At 38.3% G+C, this 22724-nt stretch overlaps 1 protein-coding gene and 1 pseudogene across 4 annotated transcripts in view; one reads left to right on the forward strand and one right to left on the reverse strand.

The window, feature by feature from the left end:
- Window positions 1–22724, forward strand: part of LOC143710508 (GTPase IMAP family member 8-like) — an 86381-nt pseudogene that overhangs the window by 25097 nt on the left and 38560 nt on the right. The gene's annotated exons all lie outside the window — the stretch shown is intronic.
- LOC143710445 (GTPase IMAP family member 4-like) lies at window positions 8399–16960 on the reverse strand. Of its 3 annotated transcripts, XM_077201408.1 has the most exons (3): window positions 16908–16960; window positions 9739–10864; window positions 8399–9650 (listed from the first exon to the last, which is right to left on the reverse strand). In XM_077201408.1, exons 1-2 carry the CDS (start codon window positions 16939–16941, stop codon window positions 10155–10157), a joined length of 744 nt encoding a protein of 247 aa, XP_077057523.1. In that variant the 5' UTR covers window positions 16942–16960; the 3' UTR covers window positions 8399–9650; window positions 9739–10154. The 3 variants fall into 3 exon arrangements, with proteins under 3 accessions (XP_077057523.1, XP_077057521.1, XP_077057522.1); XM_077201406.1 differs by lacking the exon at window positions 16908–16960 and having other exon boundaries at window positions 8399–9656; window positions 9739–9810; XM_077201407.1 differs by lacking the exon at window positions 16908–16960 and having other exon boundaries at window positions 9739–9806.

A 22724-nucleotide genomic window follows, 5' to 3' on the forward strand; every position in this document is an offset into this window, starting at 1 on the left:
TTGTGGATTAAATACAGTTTGTGTTTGTGTTAAGATATTATAAATATATGCATCAATACTCAGCTATATGTGAAAATTGAGGGCAAAATAAAAATATATATATATGAATTGACATAAGGGATTATTCCTGCCCTCATTTCTGTATTTACTTGGTTTTAGTTTCAGATTTTCAGTTCTACAAAACATTTCACAGACTGAAAACAAATACACCGTTTAAAAGGATAAAAGGCTACACATAATATAGAAATAAATGATCCAAAAATGAAAAGGGCCTTCATAGAAATGCTTCAAAATATTAAGGATTTGAGCTGCAAATGATATCTTCACAATCATTTAAAATTGTCTTATGATATATGATCCATCTAAATTAAAATGTTTCATATGAGTTCACACATACACAAACATATATTTTGATTAAAACCTACATTTCAGTGAAATTCAAGATTAAAATATTACATCATAGGATACATTTCAATTGGATCGCCAATCATCAACATTGCCCATTAGGACCCCTTTGATTTACCTTTTTTGCATTAGAATCAGTTCATTGTCCTTAAATTAACACCTTGTTCTGACAGTAAATAGACTCCAGCACCGGCTGCTGCTCCCACCAGAACTGCACCTCCTCCTATTAATCCTCCTGCTACTGCTCCTCCTATCCATCCTACCACTGCTCCTAAAACTACTACAATAGCACATTGCAAGGGTAAAAAAATCTTTCTGAACCAGTGAATAGTCCTGCTCAGTGTATCTCCTGTTTCCATTCTTCCTCCTCAGTTTGTTGATCTCTTTCAGAAGCTCGACGACTTGAATTCGATCTTCTTTTTTGTTGTTAAAAACATGACAACCTCCAGAACACTGACCAACATATGACCGTAGTGCTTGTCATTTATTCAGGTATTTCTCTACTGGGCCATGTAATGATCTCCGTAGGTAAAGAGCTCTATTGTGTGATTTGAGAACTTTGCTCCAAAATTATCCCAGATCCATCTCACTACTTTAATGTCATTCTTTGAGAATGTCTCACCCAGTTTGAACACCAGCAGAAACACATCAACACTATGAAGTTTAAGCATTCTCTCTATTTGAGTTTGAGCGTCAGTGATCATCACCGATGTATCAGAAATTCCTACAGTGTTGATCACTGTGATTGTTTGTCCATCCAGCTCTGTTTGTGCTGATTGACAGGTTCAGGTTCTGGACTCAGGAGAAAAATCATCTTCAAATGGGTTTCTAGCTCTGCTCAGGATGGTGTTTCCTGACGCACTCTTTCCTGATCCAGTCGAGCCCAACAGCATAATATTCACTTCTGACACTGTAAATAAGATGAATAAAAAAACAAACAAACAAACAGATGGATTGATTTAATTAGGCTCTTGGCCCTTGACTCCTTTTAAACTTTTTTTTTTTTTTTTTTACATTAGCAATAGTTTACTGTTATAGAAAGAGATTGATAGACAAAACAGATCAACTAAAGTTAAATGTTTATAACACAGCTTTTTGTTCTGAATCGGAAAAGTTTTGCCTTTGTGTTTTTTGTTTATAGATGACAACGTTGTCAATATGATCACACAGATATGTTAAATAAATGATGCCAGGCCAGTAGGTGGCGATGTCACTTTATAAAAAAAAAACGTCTCGGTTACATATGGTAACCCTCTCTCCCTGAGGGAGGGGACGGAGATGTAGGTCATGACTGACCATTAGGAATCTCGCTAGAGAGGCCAATCTACTTTGAGTGAAACTAAACAAGCCAATACACATTGGTGTGCAATAATTTTCATCAGCTGCGCGGTCTCGTAGTGCGGGTATATAATGAGCAGCTGCTGCGATTGCACTTCAGTTTTTTGCTGAGGAGCCAAGCCTGATAAGCTGGCCGCACCGGCGGTTGGCAGTAGATGTGGCAACAGGAATAATGTCTCCGTTCCGTCCCTCAGGGAACAAGGGTTACCATATGTAACCGAGACGTTCTACTATGATGTAGATCATGACTTACCAATAGGAATCCCTACCAAAGCGCCACAGCTGCTGCACCCCATCCAGCGCCCTGTGCAAGCCTCTACCCCTTCTTGCCTGGAAAGACGATAGGAGGAGGCTTACACAGAGTGTACCTGTCACTGTTGTTCCGTGATAACCCATACAGTGAGATATTGGATAACACTGGGAAAGCATGCCCTTCTGTTTATGAAGGAAAACGCTGCGGAAGGAGTTCTTCAAGGAGTTATGTGGAAAATACATATGGACTAGCCCGAAGGTTGTACTACAGATGAAATAATGGGTGACTTAGCCCAAGGGAAAGACACGGGATTCCAATAGGAGCAGCCGTGGAGAATATATACATATAGGATCCCCGTAGGGTCATACATATGGAACCCAGCCCAGATCCGGTTCTCAAGGATTCAGCGGATAAAGGCCTGGCGCCGGATGCTCGGCCACGTCCGGGCCGAGGGGTTTTGGAGGACTCAACAGGTTTTTACTCTGGAGCAATAAGGGTGCACAGTAGGGTGCAGCAAGCCGACAGAGCCAGACCTCTCTGTGCTTCTACCCGTTTAGTGTGAGAACACGGGAGGAGACCGGCTCTACACGTATATCTAGCGAACTTGTTAGGTGTCGCCCAGCCTGCAGCTCTACAGATATCTGTTAGTGAGGAGCCATGTGCCAGCGCCCAGGAGGATGCAACGCCTCTCGTGGAGTGTGCATGCAACATGAGCTTGGTAAGCCAAGGCGATGGCATCCCCTATCCAGTGGGACTTCCTCTGCTTGCAGACAGCCTTTCCCTTCTGTTGGCCTCCGTAACAGACAAAGAGCTGGTCTGAGGTCCTGAGACTTCGAGTTCTGTCCACGTACAAACGCAGAGCTCGAACGGGACAGAGCAAAGTCAGGGCTGGGTCTGCCTCCTCTAAGGGCAGCACCTGCAGGTTCACTACCTGGTCCCTGAAGGGAGTGGTAGGAACCTTGGGCACATAGCCAGGCTGGGGTCTTAATACTACGTGGTTGTCACCCGGCCCAAACTCTAGGCACGATTCGTCGACCGAAAATACCTGCAGGTCCCCTACCCTCTTGACAGAGGCTAGTGCAACCAGTAGCAAAGTCCTCATAGAAAAAAGCTTTAAGTCTACTGATTTCAAAGGCTCAAAGGGAGCATCCTGAAGTGCCTGAAGCACCAGGAAAATTCTGAATTATATATTCATAAAATACATTTCACAAATGCAAAAAACAATTCGTAGATATACAACTGTGTACGAAAACCTTTGAATATTTAAAATGTACGTGTTCATCCCTGAACGTGAATGTGCAAATCGTTATTCACGTGTGAATCGCCTTCTGTGTGTGTGCGTGCGTGCGTGCGTGCGTGTGTGTGTGTTGTTGAGACTTTCCTGGCAGCGCTCTCTTCCTACACAGGGGTGCGTTTCCCAAAAGCATCGTTGGCCAACTATGATCGCAATTTCTATTGAACTCTATTGGTAACGACGGAACTTGCGACCATAGTTGGCTTTGGGAAACGCACCCCAGAGCAGTCGTACTCTTTAGCCAATCAGATTTAATCTTATCAATCGACCAATCAGTATCACGTGAGGGCGGCCCTACCTGCATGTTACGTCATCAGCATTCAACTACAGTTCATAAGCAGAAGTATGTAATTACCCTGTGAAATTTTGTTTGGAATTCCTTGATTGAAAAGATTAATTGGAAAAAAACATCCCAGCCAGCACAGCCATGTGGGGCCCAAATGGGTTTGACCCAGGCTATCTAACTGGGACCCAGACATTTTTGTCCTCAGTTTCCATGTAGGCCTCACATGGGTTTGCCCAGTTCAAATAAACACTGCTCAGTGTGCACACTACAGGCTGTTAAATGTAACACTGAATCAGTGTTGGAGTTAATGAGATAATTAAGTGATTGAATAATGAATCATTATCATTATGAAGGAAAGAAAAACACAAGAATTACTTCCAGCCACAGCCTTAGATGAAATCAACTGAAGATAAAATACATTAAATCTCTCAAGATCTGATTAAACAACTCCACAAACAGCATTACCAGCTTCAGAGTTTTACTGGCCCCTTCTATATTTTTACTGGCCCTGAAAGAAATAGAAGGAAAAGCACTTTTCCATTAAACTGTATTTATTGTATACATTAGGATTATTTTTTCTTGTCCTCTCACAGTGACAGTAAACTAATTATTACATTACATGAGTGATGAGTAATGTTACATAGGCTATATTTTCACTTCAAAATGGCAAAATTAGACAAAAGTATATTAGTTTGCCTGATTATTTTTGTCATTCGTTTAACATTTATGACCTAAAAAACTGTCAATGAAGAAAAAATGAAGAACGCGTTGAATCTGATTATAACAAGACTGAAGCGAACACGAATTTGTGTAGCTTACACTTAATCACACATTTTTAGGGGGGCTAGGCAGAAGTTTAGGGGGGAATTAGATTACACTATTTTTAGATAGCCTGTCGGGCAGGCCGGTTAGGTCTATGCATTTTGGTCGGCTTTTGTTGGAAATTTCCGGCAAACGAAACAGTACATGCCCTCATCGCCTTTCTCCACTGTGTACTGTGTTGTTTCCATGACACTAGGAATTAGGACTGGGCGATATGGCCAAAAAATCATATCTCGGTATTTTTTGGTTAAATGGTGATATACGATATCGGTACTTTGTACGTTTTTCTATTTGGATAAAGAAAATCTGCATTTATTTAAAAAAAAAATATTTCACATCCTACTCAATGATATCCAAACAATGTTGATATTGGAGGATATGGAAACAAATATAGGGAATGTATTGTAGGCTATGCAATATATTATGTGCAAAACAGGTGGTTAACATCACATTACATTCTAACATTGTAACATTAAAATCTAAAAACAAAAATAATGCTTTTGTTTTTAAAATGACTAAAGGCTAAACTAAAAATGAAAACAAAAGCACAAACTAATTATATTAGCCTGCATTTGATTACCCCATTATAATGGTCACTTTCATAAAAACATACTTGTAGGTTTAAAATTCCACATATGGCACATTTATTGTGTACAACAACAAATATTTTAGCAGTATGTATATTTTAGTCAGAATTATTGCGCTACTGTTCTATTGTGCTCGTCTGTTAGGCGCCGTGCTCGCGTCGGCGCTCGTTCACGGAAGCTTGAATCTTAGCGGAGATTCACTTGCAAAAGCTTGTCCTCTCCTGACAGTGAAATGGACATATTTGTTTACGTTTAAAAGGATAAGGATGTGGACTTTCTAACATTTACAGATGGAGAATACACCTGTGAAATGTAAGTTAAGCACTGAGGAAAGCACCACGTTGAAACGCATTAAACAGCGCAAGAATTTATCTGTCAGTCAGCAACAGTATCTGACAGGGCAAGCTGCTTTAAACTTGTTAACTATATCTTACCAGTTATTTTGAAGCACTTAATATAAGCTTGTGTCATGTTTAGGACAAATTGTAGCTACTATGTTCTTTCACTGCAGGAGCTCACACTACGTACTCCGCTATTTTTCAAATGTGCTCGTATCAAACTACTGTATCGATATAAACAGTATATTGCCTCATTCCATATCGTTTAAAAAAATCGATTATACTGTAAAAACTCGATTTATCGCCCAGCCCTACTAGGAATGTCCTCTTTCTCGTATCAGCCTCATAATTCTTTGACATTTTATCACGTTATAAATAACCTGAAGTAACATTGACACTCTTTGCGCCACTGTGTATGACGTTTGCTGTTTGTTTTGCTGATGGCCAGCAATCAACTAGCCCGACATACTCTTTTACTGGCCCCGGGCCATCGGGCCATTGCTTATGTCGAGCCCTGCTTATTACTAACCAGACTAACTTTATTTGATTTTCGTTTTAATTAAATCAATAGTTGTATTTTAAAGTCACCATGATGGTGGTTAGTGTTTGCTTTAGTTGTGGTCTTGACCCTTGACTAAATAGTATAAAAAAAATTCTAGCTGCTTTAATTGAGTGTTATGAAGTGCAATTGTAGTGACAAAAAAGACTAGAGAAAATTAGATCAGGTGATTTTGAATGATTTGTGTTTTTAGTGTTGTTTTTGTAATATAAGCTATTTGATTTAACAGCATGAGAGCAATGATCTTTATCAAATAATATAAATGATTTTATAAACAGTAAGTTGTTTCTTTACATTATTACTTAGGCATCAAGAATCAGTGTATGACTCTCAACAATGGTGACAATCAATTAAATGCTTCATGCTGCAGTGCATGCTGGGTACCACCAATCAAAACTCACCCATATATCCCAGCATGCATTGCTGCATTAATAAATTATGCAGCTGGATTTTCTGTAGCTTGTTTTATGCTCAGGGGTGATCTGATTAACTGGATATCCTGTATGATTGTCACCATTGTTGAGATTCATATGATGTTTCTTGATGTCTGTGTGCGTCTAAGTTAAGCAATAGATGAAAGGTTTTTGTGCACTAAATGGTTTTTAAAAACAGCCAACATCACCAGATCTAATTTTCTCATGTTTTTTTAGCTACAAACAATTGTGTTTTATAAACACACAATTATAGCAGCCAGAGAAAATGTAATACTAAATAGTCAAGGGTCAAGACCACAACTAAAGCAAACACTAACAACCATCATGGTGACTTTAAAATACAAATATTGATTTCATTAAAACGGAAATCAAATAAAGTCAGTCTGGTTAGTAATAAGTGAAGCTGGTAATGCTGTTTGTGGAGTTGTTTAATCAGATCTTGAGAGATTTAATGTATTTTATCTTCAGTTGATTTCATCTAAGGCTCTGGCTGGAAGTAATTCTTGTGTTTTTCTTTCCTTCAGTGATTCTGCTTGTTAACAGTGGGTGTTCATCAATAATGCTGAATCATTATTCAATCACTTAAATATCTCATTAACTCCAACACTGATTCAGTGTTACATTTAACAGCCTGTAGTGTGCACACTGAGCAGTGTTTATTTCATCTGGGCAAACCCATGTGAGACCTACATAGAAACTGAGGACAAAACTGTCTCGGTCCCAGTTAGATAGCCCAGGTCAAACCCATTTGGGCCCCACATGGCTGTGCTGGCTGGGATGGCTCTTACCTTATAAATATTGTATCCCCAACAAGGTGAAAGAACTACACTTAAGAATTTTACACAATATATACCCCACCAACGAGATCACATTCAATTGTAATTTCTGTAATAGTCAATTAATCATATTTTCTTTGGGTGTTCCCTCGTCAAAGTATTTTGGTTTGAACTGTCAAAACCCCTAGTTCCAAAAATAAAATTAGACATTGATTTGACATTGGGTGATGTAATTTGTTATTTTTCGCATTGTAATCATAAAATAGAATATAGGAAATATTTTTATTTTATTGGCAAAATATTTCATTCATAAATGCAAATATTAAATAGTACCCAAATTAAATATTTTTCTTTGTGACTTCAATTATTTTATTAAGACACTAAAAAGAATTAGTAACAAAAAAGTGTCAAATTTGTGAATATGTATAACAATATGTTGAGTGATATGTAATTTAATTTACTTCCTCTGTGTTTTTTTCCCTCTCTCTACTGTACTTCATACTTCATTTGTTTTTACTGTCTCCTTTTACTTATGCTGTCATACACTGATACTTCATTGTTGAATTGTTCATTTATCCTTATATTTGTTATTTGATTGTTCTTATGCTAAAAAAAAGCAGAGGTATGTTAAATTTAATTTTTGCTAAATTCTATATACATAAATGTAAGTACAATGAAATCCAACCTTTGCTTTTGGTTCTTGAAAAAGAAATGCAATTATATATCAAGACTATCTTTCATTCCCACAATAAGAAAGCAATTAAAACTATTTCTGTTTGTGAATCCTTTGATATTTTTATGTAATGTTTAGCCTCCCCCTGGCTGTCTGTTTTTTTTTTCTCCGATTTGTATATATTGCAATTCTGACTGTACATTGACTGTTTGTTTGAAGTGCAATTAAAAAAACACACACAAAAAAACCAGAGGTATGTGCAATTGATTGGTTCATTTCTGTGTGTTTACTGAGGTTAAATAAGTTTGAGATTAGTTGAAACAATAGTTGAACTATTAACTAATGTAAGCAAGTGCTGTGGTATTCAACACACACACACACACACACACACACACACACACACACACACACACACACACACACACACACACACACACACACACACACACACACACACACACACACACACACACACACACACACACACACACACTTAGGGGTTCAGTGTGAGGGTGGAAAAGAGCGCTGTTCATTCACTCCCCCCACCTACACTTTCTGACAGTAATAATATTCGAACCCACCATAATAATGGCAGTGTTGTATTCATATCGTTTTGAAACTGTAAGAATGAACTTAAACGCAGAATTTTTTTATTGCTCTCTGATTTGAACATTTGAAAGAAGAACAACAAAAGTTAACATGCAAAGATAACAAACAGATTTTTCTGTTTACAAGATGTTTACAAAAAAGTGCCATTTCTCAACAAAGTAATATGTGAAAACATTTCAGATTTCAATATGTGAACATTTAACTCTGCTGCCACCTATTGACGATATAATGCAGCATGAAACAAATAATCTTTTTATCCCATAAGTCAAAGTTTATGCAAGTAAAATGACAACCCTGACTCATTGAAAAAACTCAGCTCAGTCCTGTTTCTTGTTCTCAGTCTCCCCTTTTTCTGAGTTACAGATATATTTTCTAGCTAACCAATACACTCCAAAACCAGCTGTTGCTGCTACCACAGCTGCACCTCCTGTTGCTCCTATTACTGCTGCCTGTCCTACAGTTAATGCAGCTCCTCCTCCTAATGCTCCTCCTCCTCCACTTAATGTTCCTACTCCACCTAATAGTGCTGTCAGATAACTTCCTGTTCCTGCTATTACTGTTGCTTCTCCTATAGTTACTGCAGCTGCTCCTCCTAATGCTCCTCCTACTGCTCCTCCTACTGCTCCTCCTACTGCTCCTCCTACTGCTGCTCCAGTGAAACATTTTCTCTGTAATATTTGATCCTGAGTCTCCTTATAATCCTGCTCAGTGTATCTCCTGTGTCTGTTCTTCTCTCTCAGTTTCTTTATTTTTTCCAGAAGCTCAGTGACCTGAGATCGATCTTCAACTTTGTTGTTAAAAACATGAAAACCTCCTGAACACTGATCAACTACTGACCGCAGTGTTTCACATTCACCCACATATTTCTCTATTGGCTCATGTAACTGATCTCCGTGAGTAAAGAGCGCTATTGTGTGTTTTAAGACCTTTTCTCCAAAATTATCCTGGATCCATTTCACAACATCCCTATTCTCCTCTGTAAAAGTCTCACCCAGTTTGATCACCAGCAGAAACACATCAACGCCATCACACGTACAGTAGAATATCTGCTCAATTTCGGTTTGAACATCTGTAATCTTCTTTAAGGTATCAGAGAGTCCTACAGTGTCGATCACTGTGATTGTTTGTCCATCCAGCTTTGTTTGTGCTGATTCACAGGTTCTGGTCACAGACGAAGGAGAAAAATCTTCTTTAAATTTTCCTCTATCTCTGATGATGGTGTTTCCTGAAGCGCTCTTTCCTGCTCCAGTCGAGCCCAACAGCACAATATTCAGATCTGACACTGTAAAAAAGATTGACAGATATATGGATGAATAAAAGGTGCATGGATTGATGGATGGATGAATGAAATATTCAGTACTTACTTAGAGGTTGTTTGCTGTTTCTCTGCATCTTGCTTATTTCAATTTGAACGATTTATATTGTTTTCCCTCTGTCATGATAAAGAATAAAAATCTAAAAGTTAATACAATTTTCAAAAAAGTTCCTACTAATTTGATACCAGCATTACTAACAGAAATGCACGAAACTGATATATGGAATAGTTACTGTGTGTGATGTAGAACCATTAAAAACACAAACATTTGTTCAATTACTTATTTTATTTTATTTACTTGTTGGCAAGTCTATTTTCTAGACTGTTACCTTTACAAATAATTGTCCATTGCTAAATAAGGTTTAAATGCATTTAGATGTGTGAATGACAATGAATATAAAGAAATAAAATAATAGTAAAATTAAAAGAAAAATCATTATCATCATGAGTATTTCATTACAATGTTCACATCTTACAAAGTAAGTCGTACCAGAACCTTCTTGATAGATAGAATACAACACAACATGCAACAGCAGGAGGTATAATATATAACATTTTAAAAAATAAAATCTTTCTCTGAGTCTTCTTGAACATCTCAATGGTGTAGTGTCCTCCTTTATTCTCCTCCACTATTGTCTTGATCTTCTTCAGTAGTTCAGTGACTTGATCTCCATCCTTCTTCTCCATATTATTGAAGGCATGATATCTTCCCTCACATTCTCCCACTAACTTCATCAGCTCTGGGTTTTCCTGCAGAAATGTTTCTAATGGTTTATTTAACATATCAGCTCCAGTGAACAGCAGCATGCTGAATCTATTAACATCTCTTCCAAAGTTCTTCTGGATCCATTTCACCGTCTCCATCTCCTCCTTTGTGAATCTGTCCAGTTTGATCACCAGCAGAAACACATGAGGACCAGGAACAGATATCTGCAAACTCTTCTCAATCTCAGTCTTCAGATGTTTTTCATGTGTGATGGATGTGTTATACAGCCCAGGAGTGTCGATCACTGAGATGTTTCTATCTCCCACTTTCCTCTCATGTTTCTCACACTGTTGAGTTGTAGATTCAGAGGAGAAACACACATTAAACACATCTTTGCCCAGTATAGTGTTTCCAGACAAACTTTTTCCTGATCCAGTTTTACCCAGCAGAACAATCCTCAGATTTTCCACTGTGAAACAAAGATAAAAATAAACTTAACTATTTTCAGTTCACAGTTGAATTCATGATTTGTGATTTGCTTTACTCACCTGAAAGCACAGCAGTCTTCAATCAAACTATAGCCAATATTGTCTTTGTATTAGACGCCACAATATCATGTACGATATATTCCCGGTCAACGATTTGATCTCACAGTGATCTCACCATGAGCTCCCAGGATACTCATGATGTGTTCACAATGTAAGTTCACAGTGAGCTAAAAGTGTATTCTCACAGCGCGCACACACTGTGTGCTCATATTATGTAAGGTCAACAACGTGCACACACTGCACAAAGACTACACAGAAAAATCCCCAGTGTTAAATGAACACTCCTCATGTGACTGAAGCAACGCTGAATCAGTGTTGAAGTTAATGAGGTAATTAAGTGTTAAGTGATGATTGGCAATTATTGAAGACAGCTGATGATAAAAAGCAGAATCATTGAAACAACAAGAACAGAAAAAAGAGAAACACAAGAACTTTCAGCCACAGTCTTAAGCCGGGTGCACACTGTTTGATTAATAATATTCCTTTACGATTGTTGCTTGTCAGACTGTTCAAACATGATCCTCGCTGTAAGTCATGTCACACTGTAAGACAGAGATGGGCAAACTCGGTCCTGGAGGGCCACTGTCCTGCAGAGTTTCGCTCCAATCCTGATAAACTCTCCTGTCTGTAGCTTTTCTAGTAATCCTGAAGACATTGATGAGCTGGTTCTGGTGTGTTTGATGATTGGCAACTATTGCCAATTATACCCAGATAGATAGCAACCATCAAAATAATTCATAATGATGTGTACATCACAGTGATCTCTCCATATGACCACAATGTGAGTTCACAGTGATCTAAAAGTGCACAGTGCACTCACTGTGTGCTCATATTATGTCCACAATGTAGGGCTGGGCGATATCGCATGACATTGTTATGCGCATCTTGTCAGTAAAGCCGGTTCCTTGATTAGTAGTAAATCACCTTCACCTGCTTTCAGATGGAAGATATGATGCAGATATGAGTGTTAAATTAACACTCAAGAGTGTTAAAGTTAATGAGATAATTAAGTGATTAATTTAGTGATGATTGAGCATTATTGAAGACACCTGATGTTATCAAGCAGAATCACTGAAGGAGAAAATCACAAATTGTAAGTCACCGTTATGGCGATCAGTGTTTGCTTTAGTTGGACTCTTGACGCTTATATTATCAACTTAAATTTTGCTTGTCTGCTGTTATTGAATTATAACAGTCAAGTAAACAAAGAAATGTGTAATCTGATAGTGTTGATTATGTTTAGGCATAATCATGCTGTGACCTGAAAACTAAGACTTATTGAGATAGTTTTGTTTAAAGGGATACTCCACCAGTATTTCTTATTAAACTATGTTATTCCCTTAACTAAGACGAGTTGATACATACCTCTCTCGTCTCAGTGCGTGCACTATATCGCTCTGTATTGCCGCAAAACTATGTTAGCACTTAGCTTAGCCCATGCATTAAATATGGGCCAAGCAGAGAAGCGACCAAACACTTCCACGTTTTCCCTATGTAAACACAGTTACTCGAGTAGTGTAACTTGACCTGGGCTGGTGACACAAAATAAACCGTTGCGCTTTTCTAAGCGTTTAAAATTGATGACTATATTGTATGGCGGAATACCATAACAAGTGCTTTTGAGCACTTCGACTTGGCGCAATAATATCTTCACTCGTGAAAAGTCCTCTTACCGGCTCCCGCTTCCTCTCGTTGTATTGACGGAAATATCAGAGGGAGAGGAAGCGGGAGCCGGTAAGAGGACTTTTCACGAGTGAAGATATTATTGCGCCAAGTCGAAGTGCTCAAAAGCACTTGTTATGGTATTCCGCCATACAATATAGTCATCAATTTTAAACGCTTAGAAAAGCGCAACGGTTTATTTTGTGTCACCAGCCCAGGTCAAGTTACACTACTCGCGTAACTGTGTTTACATAGGGAAAACGTGGAAGTGTTTGGTCGCTTCTCTGCTTGGCCCATATTTAACGCATGGGCTAAGCTAAGTGCTAACATAGTTTTGCGGCAATACAGAGCGATATAGTGCATGCACTGAGACGAGAGAGGTATGTATCAACTCGTCTTAGTTAAGGGAATAACATAGTTTAATAAGAAAAACTGGTGAAGTATCCCTTTAACTTGTTAGCATCAGCATTGTGAATCTACAGCATATGATAATAAGTGTTTTCCTTATAATCCAGATATTTAATAACCATTGTTCTGATCAAAACACTTTCAAATTAATTTATTTAGAATCACAGACATCAATAATCAGCCTGTGTATCTCAACAATGGTGACAATAATAAAGCATGTTGCAGTGGCTGCCACCAATCACAACTCATTAATGGCTCCCATCATGCATTGCGGTATGAATGAATTATGATCTGAATTGTCTATGTAATTTACTTTTCCTAATTGAATATTCTGCTCGTCACCATTGTTGAGATGCATTGATTGAATCTTGAAGACTGTGTGTGCCTAAAAGAAGGACTTTTTCAAAACAACTTTCGAGAAATCCTTTATATTATATTTAAAATTCTGAATATGGATGCAAAATCAGACTCATGTTGTAACCAATAGCACAACCAAATCACAATCATAAAGTTCACATGATGATTGTCATAATATAGCCAACACCATTAGATCACTTTTTTTGTTCATCTGGCAGTTATAACTCAGATACTACAGCCAAACAAAATCTAAAGATAATAGTATAAGGGTCAAGAGCCCAACTAAAGCAAACAATGATCGCCATTACGGTGGCTTACAATTTGAGATTTTCTCCTTCAGTGATTCTGCTTCAGGTGTCTTCAATAATGCTCAATCATCACTCAATTAATCACTTAATTGTCTCATTAACTTTAACACTCTTGAGTGTGGACTCATATACACTCCCAGGAGTGTTAATTTAACACTGGAGTTTTTGGTGTGTACAAAGAGCCGTAGTTAACTGACAAGCTGAGCCATATCGCATTAATTATCGCTCGCGATACATCCGCGATATTAATGCGATACCCAGACAGCAAGCCAACATTGAATAAACATTGTTTTTCCATCTGAATCATCATTATGGTTGATATTGAAATTTCAATGCAAAATTAATGTTGAATCACCATTACCCTGTCGATGAAAACCTGATGTTATTAATGTTGATGGCAACGATATTGGAACAACATTGATCTATAGTTATCTTTATGATTGATTAAGCATTGATATTTGGTTTACCGGGCGATCGCTGAATGTGTTGAAAAGTCATTGATTTATAGTTGACCGGGAAACGACGCTGTGTTGAAAAGTCATCAACATATAGTTGACCAGGAAATATGATTGAAAATGCATACATAGTTGACCGGGAACTATGATTGAAAATCAATAGATTTTTGGTTGACCGGGAGATCAACGGGTGTTATACCAACGTAGCCTACTGCACCAGACACAGCTAACTTCTGGACCCTTTGCACAAGCGTAAAGGTAAGCTTGCTTAATGTTTGATATGAATGAATTGTACCAAATCAAATACTGTTAGGCTGATCGTTAACATGATGGTTAGTAACCGACGCAGTGCTGCAGGAAATAGATTTTTGTTTTACCACTGTGTCAAAATCTGCCGAAAGTAGCCTAGGCCTACTTTGTAGTTCTCTTCTAGGTTATAAAGTTAGCAAAACCTCAGAGTCCAGCCTATTTTTGTGATATTTAGCGCAACATACATATCTGTAGCTTACCCATTGCTTGTGTCGTGAAATCTATTAACACAGCACCGCTATTTCTTCTGACCGCCGGAGAACACCAGCAGAACCAACGCTAGCAGTGCTCCACCTAGCGCTACCCACAGAAGTGACCGCGGAAGACATGACTTACTTTACTTTATTCAATGCAGAACTGTCTAGAGTTGTAACTGGGAATGCCGATTAGACCATCTCATCGTAATACAAATCCAAAATATGAATGTACTAGTGAAATGCGATATCAAGATTTTTGCGCGCATTTTTATAGCGCCTGACAACCAGGTCTGGCGTCAAGGGGGGACTTGGGAGGGCTTAGCCCCACGGTACACACTTCATCTCGCGGCACGAATGTACTAATACAAATAAATATAATTTCCTGTTTAACTTGAGTGCAAATTTTTTGCATTGTGATTTTATTTTCTGTTTTAGGTGCTCTTACTCATCAGATGGAGACAGCCGCCGTCACCCAATTCGCATGTGCCAGACCGGGCAGGAGGGACTGGACGACAAAATATTCAGTCGTCAGAGGACATTGAAGTGTAAATAAAGAGTAGCCTACAATTAATTAAATAAAAAGGCTAATAAAAACAAATTTGTTTGTGTGGTGTGTTCAGTGTTTTATACAAGATTTCAAATGTTCCATTACTTTTTAACATCCTGGATGCAGATAAAGCAGGCTATTTTATTTATGGTATTACTTTTAAAATTAAAAAACGATTGAAATTCCATTGAAATCACGTTGATCCTTAGTTCAGTTGAAATTTCAACATTGTTTCAATATTCCTGATAATTGAAATACCATTGAAATTCCGTTGATTATGGACAGGATTTCAATGTTGTTTCAATATTAAAACCGGGTGCAAAATGATGTAGAATCAACATCATAGTTCGATGTTGATTCATTGACTTAATGTTGACAACGGAATGTTGATTTAACATAGTTTCAATGACTGTTTGCTATCTGGGTATGGCTCAGCTTGTCAGTTAACTACGGCTCTTTGTAGTAAATGCCGCTCCATCTGAAAGCAGGTGAAGGTGATTTACTACTAATCAAGGAACCGGCTTTACTGACCAGATGCGAATAACAATGTGATGCGATATATCGCCCAGCCCTACCACAATGTGAGTCACCCCAGCTAGAAATGTTATTGGACATGGACTCCAACATCACTCAGACGTCAGATTTTGGTTGAAAATGTAAATTGGGTTGACGTGTAAACATCTGATGTCAGGCTCCAACGTCATTAAACAACTCCACAAAAAGCATTACCAGCTTCACTTATTACTAACCAGTCGTTATTTCTGTCATATGCGTGGAGAAGTTCTTATTGAGATTAACAGAGGTTTAGATGTTGATGATTTATTGAAATTAATAGTTTGGTTTGATGTCACCAGTAGGGTGATCACTATTTACTCTAGTTGGGCAGTTTGTCAAAGATTTAATGTTGTATTTTTGTTTTGTTTTTTCCTCTGGCTGCTGTAATTGTTTGTTATGGAAAGAACATTAAGAGAAAATGTGATAAAAATATAATGTGATAAAATATTGATTTGAGTTTAAATATTTTATTAGCTCTATAAACGCAAAGTGATCCGCAGATAAAACCGGCTAGCTTAATACATTACAGTGTACAAAACAATCGTCCTGGCAAGATGAACACAGTAACAATATTATAAAATACTTTATCCCTCTCATTTTCATGTTCAATACATCGATAACTTTAACCTACACCCAAAATGGCAACAAGGTGAATTTGTTTGAAACAAGAGAGTGCCAGTCAATGATACCGGATGAACGACATGTTATTCAGCATTGCTATTGATGACGTTTGTTATCTGGGAATAACCAGAAACATCTCTTTATGGCTCTGGGAGTAACACACCTTGGAATGTCGTGACTGACCAATCAGAATCAAATATTTCAGAGAGCTGTGTTGTAAGACTATATAACTGACAACTCATTGGAGAAACTGGTGTTTTCTACATGCAAACAAGGTAACCTTAATATTTTATATCATTGTTGTAAATGTATTTATTTGTCAATAGCCATAAGTGAGATAATTGGTTTAGTCAGCTGATCATGTTCACAAAATGAAGAGAGACTTATAGCAAAGAAGCGGTCAGAGAAGACTATATCCTTATTAACAGTTGAAATGTTTAACCTACTATATTCAGCAACATAACTTCAGTCACCCTTAAATGAGGGGAATATCTAACACTTACTGGAGAACAAAAGTAACAAAAGTCATAATTAGGAAAACTTACTTGTAGGTGTTGACTCTGTTAATGCTTGTAACATAAGATTTGAGGTCCCGACCCGATCTGAATCGCACCAGTGAGGAGACACCTTAAATAGTCTTGGATGTGATGCAACTTAAACAGATTAAGAGCCACTCCTTCTCATATCTCATAACCATGCCTTTTCCTGTAAACCAAGACTGTTCTTGTAAGACACGTTCAGGGTCAAATTCAGTTCATATAGCAGAACAGAAACCTACTTTCAGCTTTCAGTTCAATGAATAGATAGCTTGTTAAAAGATTGTTTCCAACATAATGATAAAAGAAGACAATAATTCTCTCAAGATTTCAGCAGAGGAGGATTAAACAACTGCAGAAACAGCATTACCAGCTTCACCTGTAAGGGCCACCCGTTGGCTCAACGAATACCGCCATTGGATCGAGTTAGACGGCCATACAAAGTGGTGACCTCGACGTGATGCGCATCACAAGCGAGCAACGTCTTATCCAGCAAAGTATTGGGATTTTGAAATCAACTTGAGGTTTGAACATCTTCTCTTTCTTCTGCCGTTATGGTAAGTCAACTTTTTCTGCCCTTTTTTAGAAGTGTTGAGAAAATGTTGTTTGCATTGTTACGGATCGGAAAGCCATTTGTTTAGTCCGGAACTGAAACACGTGAGGACGTGCTAGTGGCGGCGCAGATGAAGAATTAAACCCCTTGTTAATAGATTTTAAAGATATCCTTGTTTGCCTATACGCAACGAGAAACGAAACCTAAATTGGAAAACATCTTCCAAATTATATTCTGAAACTCGATGAAGAGCTGTAAATTCGAGCCTCAAGATTTAAAGTCAGCATGTCTTCTCCATTGTTGCATGGCCTTTTTGAAACAAACGAGCAACACGTGGTTAAAATGAGCAAACAACAGTAAGAAAATACTAAGTTTGTAAACAATCGGAAAACATGTGATTTTATATAAAAAGTCGATGCATTTGTTTATGAAAAGCAAATTTGGGAAAAAATAGGACTGTATGATCACAGTTTAAAATTTAGATTTCAAGGCTAAGATAAATGCTATGACCATGCGTCAGATTCCAAAGCTAAGCTAAATGCTATGACCATGTATCTCCCAAAAAATGATTAACAGGATATGGGACTAAAAAGCTTAGTTTGTATTTTTGGATTTGTAATTGTACTTAACACATTGTGCTCATAGAAAACACTTTATGGTTGTTTGTGCTACTATATGTGCACATAGGCTAGTTAAGTTTATTCTTTGAAACACATGATTGCTTAACTGTAAGTGTTGGATGTAGCACTTAGGTTAAGGCTGTAGATGCCATGCATTCTAGGCCATTTATCTTGTGTAAACTGTGTAAACGTGTCTATGAGAAATTTGTTTGCCTCCTTATACAGGAGCATAGGATTGCCATGTGGTTACAATGTGTTTTCACAGTGCATTTTAAATCTACAAAAGAGAAACAACAAGCTTTAGAGAACGCATACTTTCCCTTTCCATTCTATGGGAGCTGTTTTTCGCCTACATTTATAAAGGGTTACGTTTGAATTAATTCTGAATTGCTCTACAATTATTTTCCCAATTAGAAACGGATTCGTATGTTACCGCAATTTTTGGATCAGATTGGTGACGACCAATATTCTACACAGGTTCAAGTGTACTTGGTTTGCAAAGACGAGTTATTTCCGTCTAGAAGAGCGAAATGCTGTTTGACCGACCTAGATTCGGGTGCGTCTGCTTTGTCTATTTTGGTTTAGCGTTATTTCAGATAAGTGTGACGTGAGACACCACGGGCTTGGCCATTCCAAAGCCATTATAAGAGAAGTGAAGTTGGTCGACTAGCGTTTTTAATGGTGGCCAAAACCTCTACTGAGGTAAAGTGACTAAATTAAATTCAGACAGATGCAATTCCATGGGGGCTATGAAAGTACCTTTGATTGTGTACGTGTGAATACGGCAAATCTCAGGTATATAGCCAATTACCTCTGTTCTGTGATGAAACTGATCAGATTGTGATCGTGAGACCAACGTTAAGACAGAAAACGTGAGGACCTCTAAGCGACATAGTTTCCTAATCTAAAAACGGGGAAAATATAAAATAGAGTAAATAGAATAATCAAACGTTAAAATGGCCACGTTGCCTTTATGTAGTCTTTAAAAAGACTAAATTAAATGAACAGGCATTTGAAATCTACATCAGAAACCGCGAATGTGCTTCTAATCAGCCCTGAGCCAAGAAACCTTTTCATGTGCAAATGTGTTGACATGAGAATGAGCAGAGATTTGACCATGTGTTTAGCATGTGCTTGCGGTTCATTGGGTGTTAACAACAACACAATTCCTCATTGGCTATCAGCCTGGCCGTTGTTGTACATACAATGCACTGACCAGTACAGCTTTGACACTTTGACAACTAAGTTGTTCCAGAGACTCTTTAGAGACCAGAAACAATATAATTTAATTTATATTCCTTTAATATAATATAATTGTATTATAACTCAAATTATAATATGCATTATATTGTAATCGCCAAGCAGGGCATTAATTGGAGAAGTGTGACATTAATCCTTTCAATTCGATTTCATTGGCCTGCTACCCAGTGCCAAAAGGGGAGGGGATGTGCTTTTATTTTTTGCCTTTACAAAAACACAACCAGAAGTGTGGCACAGGTAATAGCAAACCAAATCATCCTTGACTGGGACGCACCAACTGAAATTGAATCTGATCAGATAACTAAATTTACAAGGAGGGTGTGAACAGAAGTATCACAGCCTTTTGCATGTCACAAGAGATCTGCACACGTGTGAATGACACCACAGAAAAGCAAATGCTGAGCAGGCAACGCCGAAACAGGTGAACTAATTTCTGCCCACAGATCTGACTGTAAAGAGAGCAACTTTGAAATAAAGCCATGGGCATCGACCCATTTGATTTTATAAAAATATGAGTGAGAAAAACTCTGGTTAATCCAGAATATTTCCCCAGCAGAACTGGGATCTCTAATGCTCATGACACAGCAGACTGTGAAGGCTCCACTGCAGAAGCAGCTTTTAGGTGTCACACACTGCGCTGAAACAACAGCAATAGTTCAGACCTGATCAATGAAACTCTGTTTCATGTGACAACTGGAATTAAAATTTCAATGGACATGATAATGGAGAAAGGAAAAGCATTCCACATGTCTGAATTTGAAACTGTTGAAAACATCAGAATTAACTGTGATTCTCTCTGCATTTGTTTCTGTCTCAGGTGTATTACTGCAATTCCTTGAAGGACGGATGCCAGAATGGGCCGGACCCAACCTGCATCAGAGCCAGGACAGCGGGATTGTTAGAACATAACCTGAGACTCGGGAGATGGGTGAAAAGACACTTCAAGAGGCCATTAACATCTCACAATAGCACACCACTATATAAGCATGGCCTCCCAGTATAGAACTGGAACTAAATTTACAACACAATTATTATAGATTAGATTCCACCCATCTCCTAGACATGAACACTGAACACACTCCTCCATCACTACACAATCCTCCATCTCTACACACTCCTCCATCACTACACACTCCTCCATCACTACACCCTCACATCACCATCACCTGGAATAGATCAAATCTATCCAGGCTGAACACTATACATCATAAGAAGATCACCTCACTAAAGACCTATTGTACATCTTCACACTAACAGATCCGGATAGCTTCACACACATAGGATGGGAAAGCTGATCCCATGACATAGCATACGCGATTCACAACACTCTGCCAACTCATGGGAAAACACTGGAATATACATATTAATGGCTACAGTCACAAATCAGTGCAATGCATCAAAAAGCAGAGGCAGACCTGCTATTAAATTTCAAAATGTTTAAACTTTCTGATTGTTATTAGGGTGGTTGGAAAATCAGAGGGCCCCTGATTTCTCAACAAACCACTAATAACAGAAACATCATAACTAAGTAGATCGCTTTGTGTGAGCGCTTCAATCAATTACAGAATTTACAATTCAACCCTGTCATTGACTGTGACTTAGCCAACACACACACACACACACACACACACACACACACACACACACACACACACACCCTCAAAGAAACACACACACCCTCACACAAACACACACTCTCACACCTGTTGCAAGGAATGAACAATCTCCATTCTTGAATACATTTAAGCATGTTCCAAATCACTTCTTAGATTTGCATAAGTGGCTGGCATTGGAAGATTCCTGAACAAACACTGATTATTATATACATATGCATTTATTGAATAGTATTGTTGTTATTACATGACTTCTTGATCCATAGAATCTATTTGATTGCTTTGATTACACTGCCCTCTTGCTGCATTTTCTTTATATAATTCAGACCAAAAAATATATATATTTAAGAATTGGATATTTAATATGAGACATCCTTACCATTCAGGACCTCCAGAAACATATGAGACAGATGTACCATTCGCACTTGCTGACAAAAACATGGTATTTTACATTGAACATAACATGGTTTTGTTGCATTATGCGTTTCTATGCATTTCTTCACGAGTTCAAGTTCATATGTGTTCAATCGTGAAGCGGACATTTAAGATGCTTTTCAGATGTCTCACACAAGGCAGTGTGAAGCCAAGGAGAGCCCCTTCATCCATCGAGGTCTGCCCAGACAACCACACCGCTGAAGGTGACAGGATTGGTCAAGAAGGGTCAGATTATCATCATGGGTGCCAGAGAAGCAGAAGTTTCTCTATGAAGGAATGACACGTCAACTGAACAAGTCACAAAGGTCCAGATTGACTCTATGAACTTTGCTCACATTCTAGGCTGAAACGCAAGAAGAAAACCTGAACGCATTCATCCACCTGCTGAACTCAAGCTACATACACCTGGTGAGACCAGGCGTTCTGCAGGTGAACAAAGCCCTCTGAGCTTCTACAGATGCTAACATTGAAAAGACAATTTTTGAGTTACGTCTCGAGGATTACAACAACCGTCTTACTGTGACCACGTAAGTGTTCATCTGAATTTGACCCACGTGGTCAAGAGGCCAATCTGTAAGACTGGAAAAACTTGAAGGACTTTAAGAGAGGGCCACTCTCTGAGAAAACAAAGGAAATTAACATTTGAACTCTCCCTCATGCACTACTGAGACGAAGGTCTCACCTCCCTCATCCTAATCTACATTTCTGTCCCCCATTCTTCATCCTGGCAGAGATCTCCCAAACTCACACAAGAATCTAAATGGTTTAATGTGAATGATTATGATCTAGTTTTATACATATTTGGTATTATTTGAAATGTCTCGGTACGACTGGTACAAATGTCTCATTCCCAAAGAAGTAAACCCAAAAGGTAATAAAGTTCTTAGGAAGTTTAGAAATATCTTCCACACCCTCCAATACTGGAGGGTGTGTCTTTGAGTTAACACCTTCGACCATTTGACTGAATGCTAATTTTCCACTGCTAGCAAATGGTGACTTACAGGTAAATTTCCACTGTGGATGATGTTTAGATTTGAAATGAGGTCTGGGTATATAATGAAACGCAACGAGAGCTCAGGGCCTTTTTCTATATGTGAGATCGGCCCGTGAGGCGAGTAGCATCTGCCTGCAGACACGGAGGCTGCATTTTCAGGACCCCACTTCTAGGACCGCATTTCTAGGACCCTAGGTTTTTAGTGACAACGCCACCTATCGAATTAGAGGACCAGCGAAGATGAATGACATTGGGAGTGTGAGTAGCCTATCAAATGCGAATCAATTTTTATTTGTTTAACTTTAAAAAAAATTCTGATGCATTTCATTGGAAAGTTAACGTTGCCAACGT

This window comes from Siphateles boraxobius, unplaced genomic scaffold (genome assembly GCF_051911475.1).
Source record: "Siphateles boraxobius isolate OS27281-9 unplaced genomic scaffold, OSU_SipBor_1 47, whole genome shotgun sequence".
In the NCBI taxonomy this organism is placed as follows: domain Eukaryota; kingdom Metazoa; phylum Chordata; class Actinopteri; order Cypriniformes; family Leuciscidae; genus Siphateles; species Siphateles boraxobius.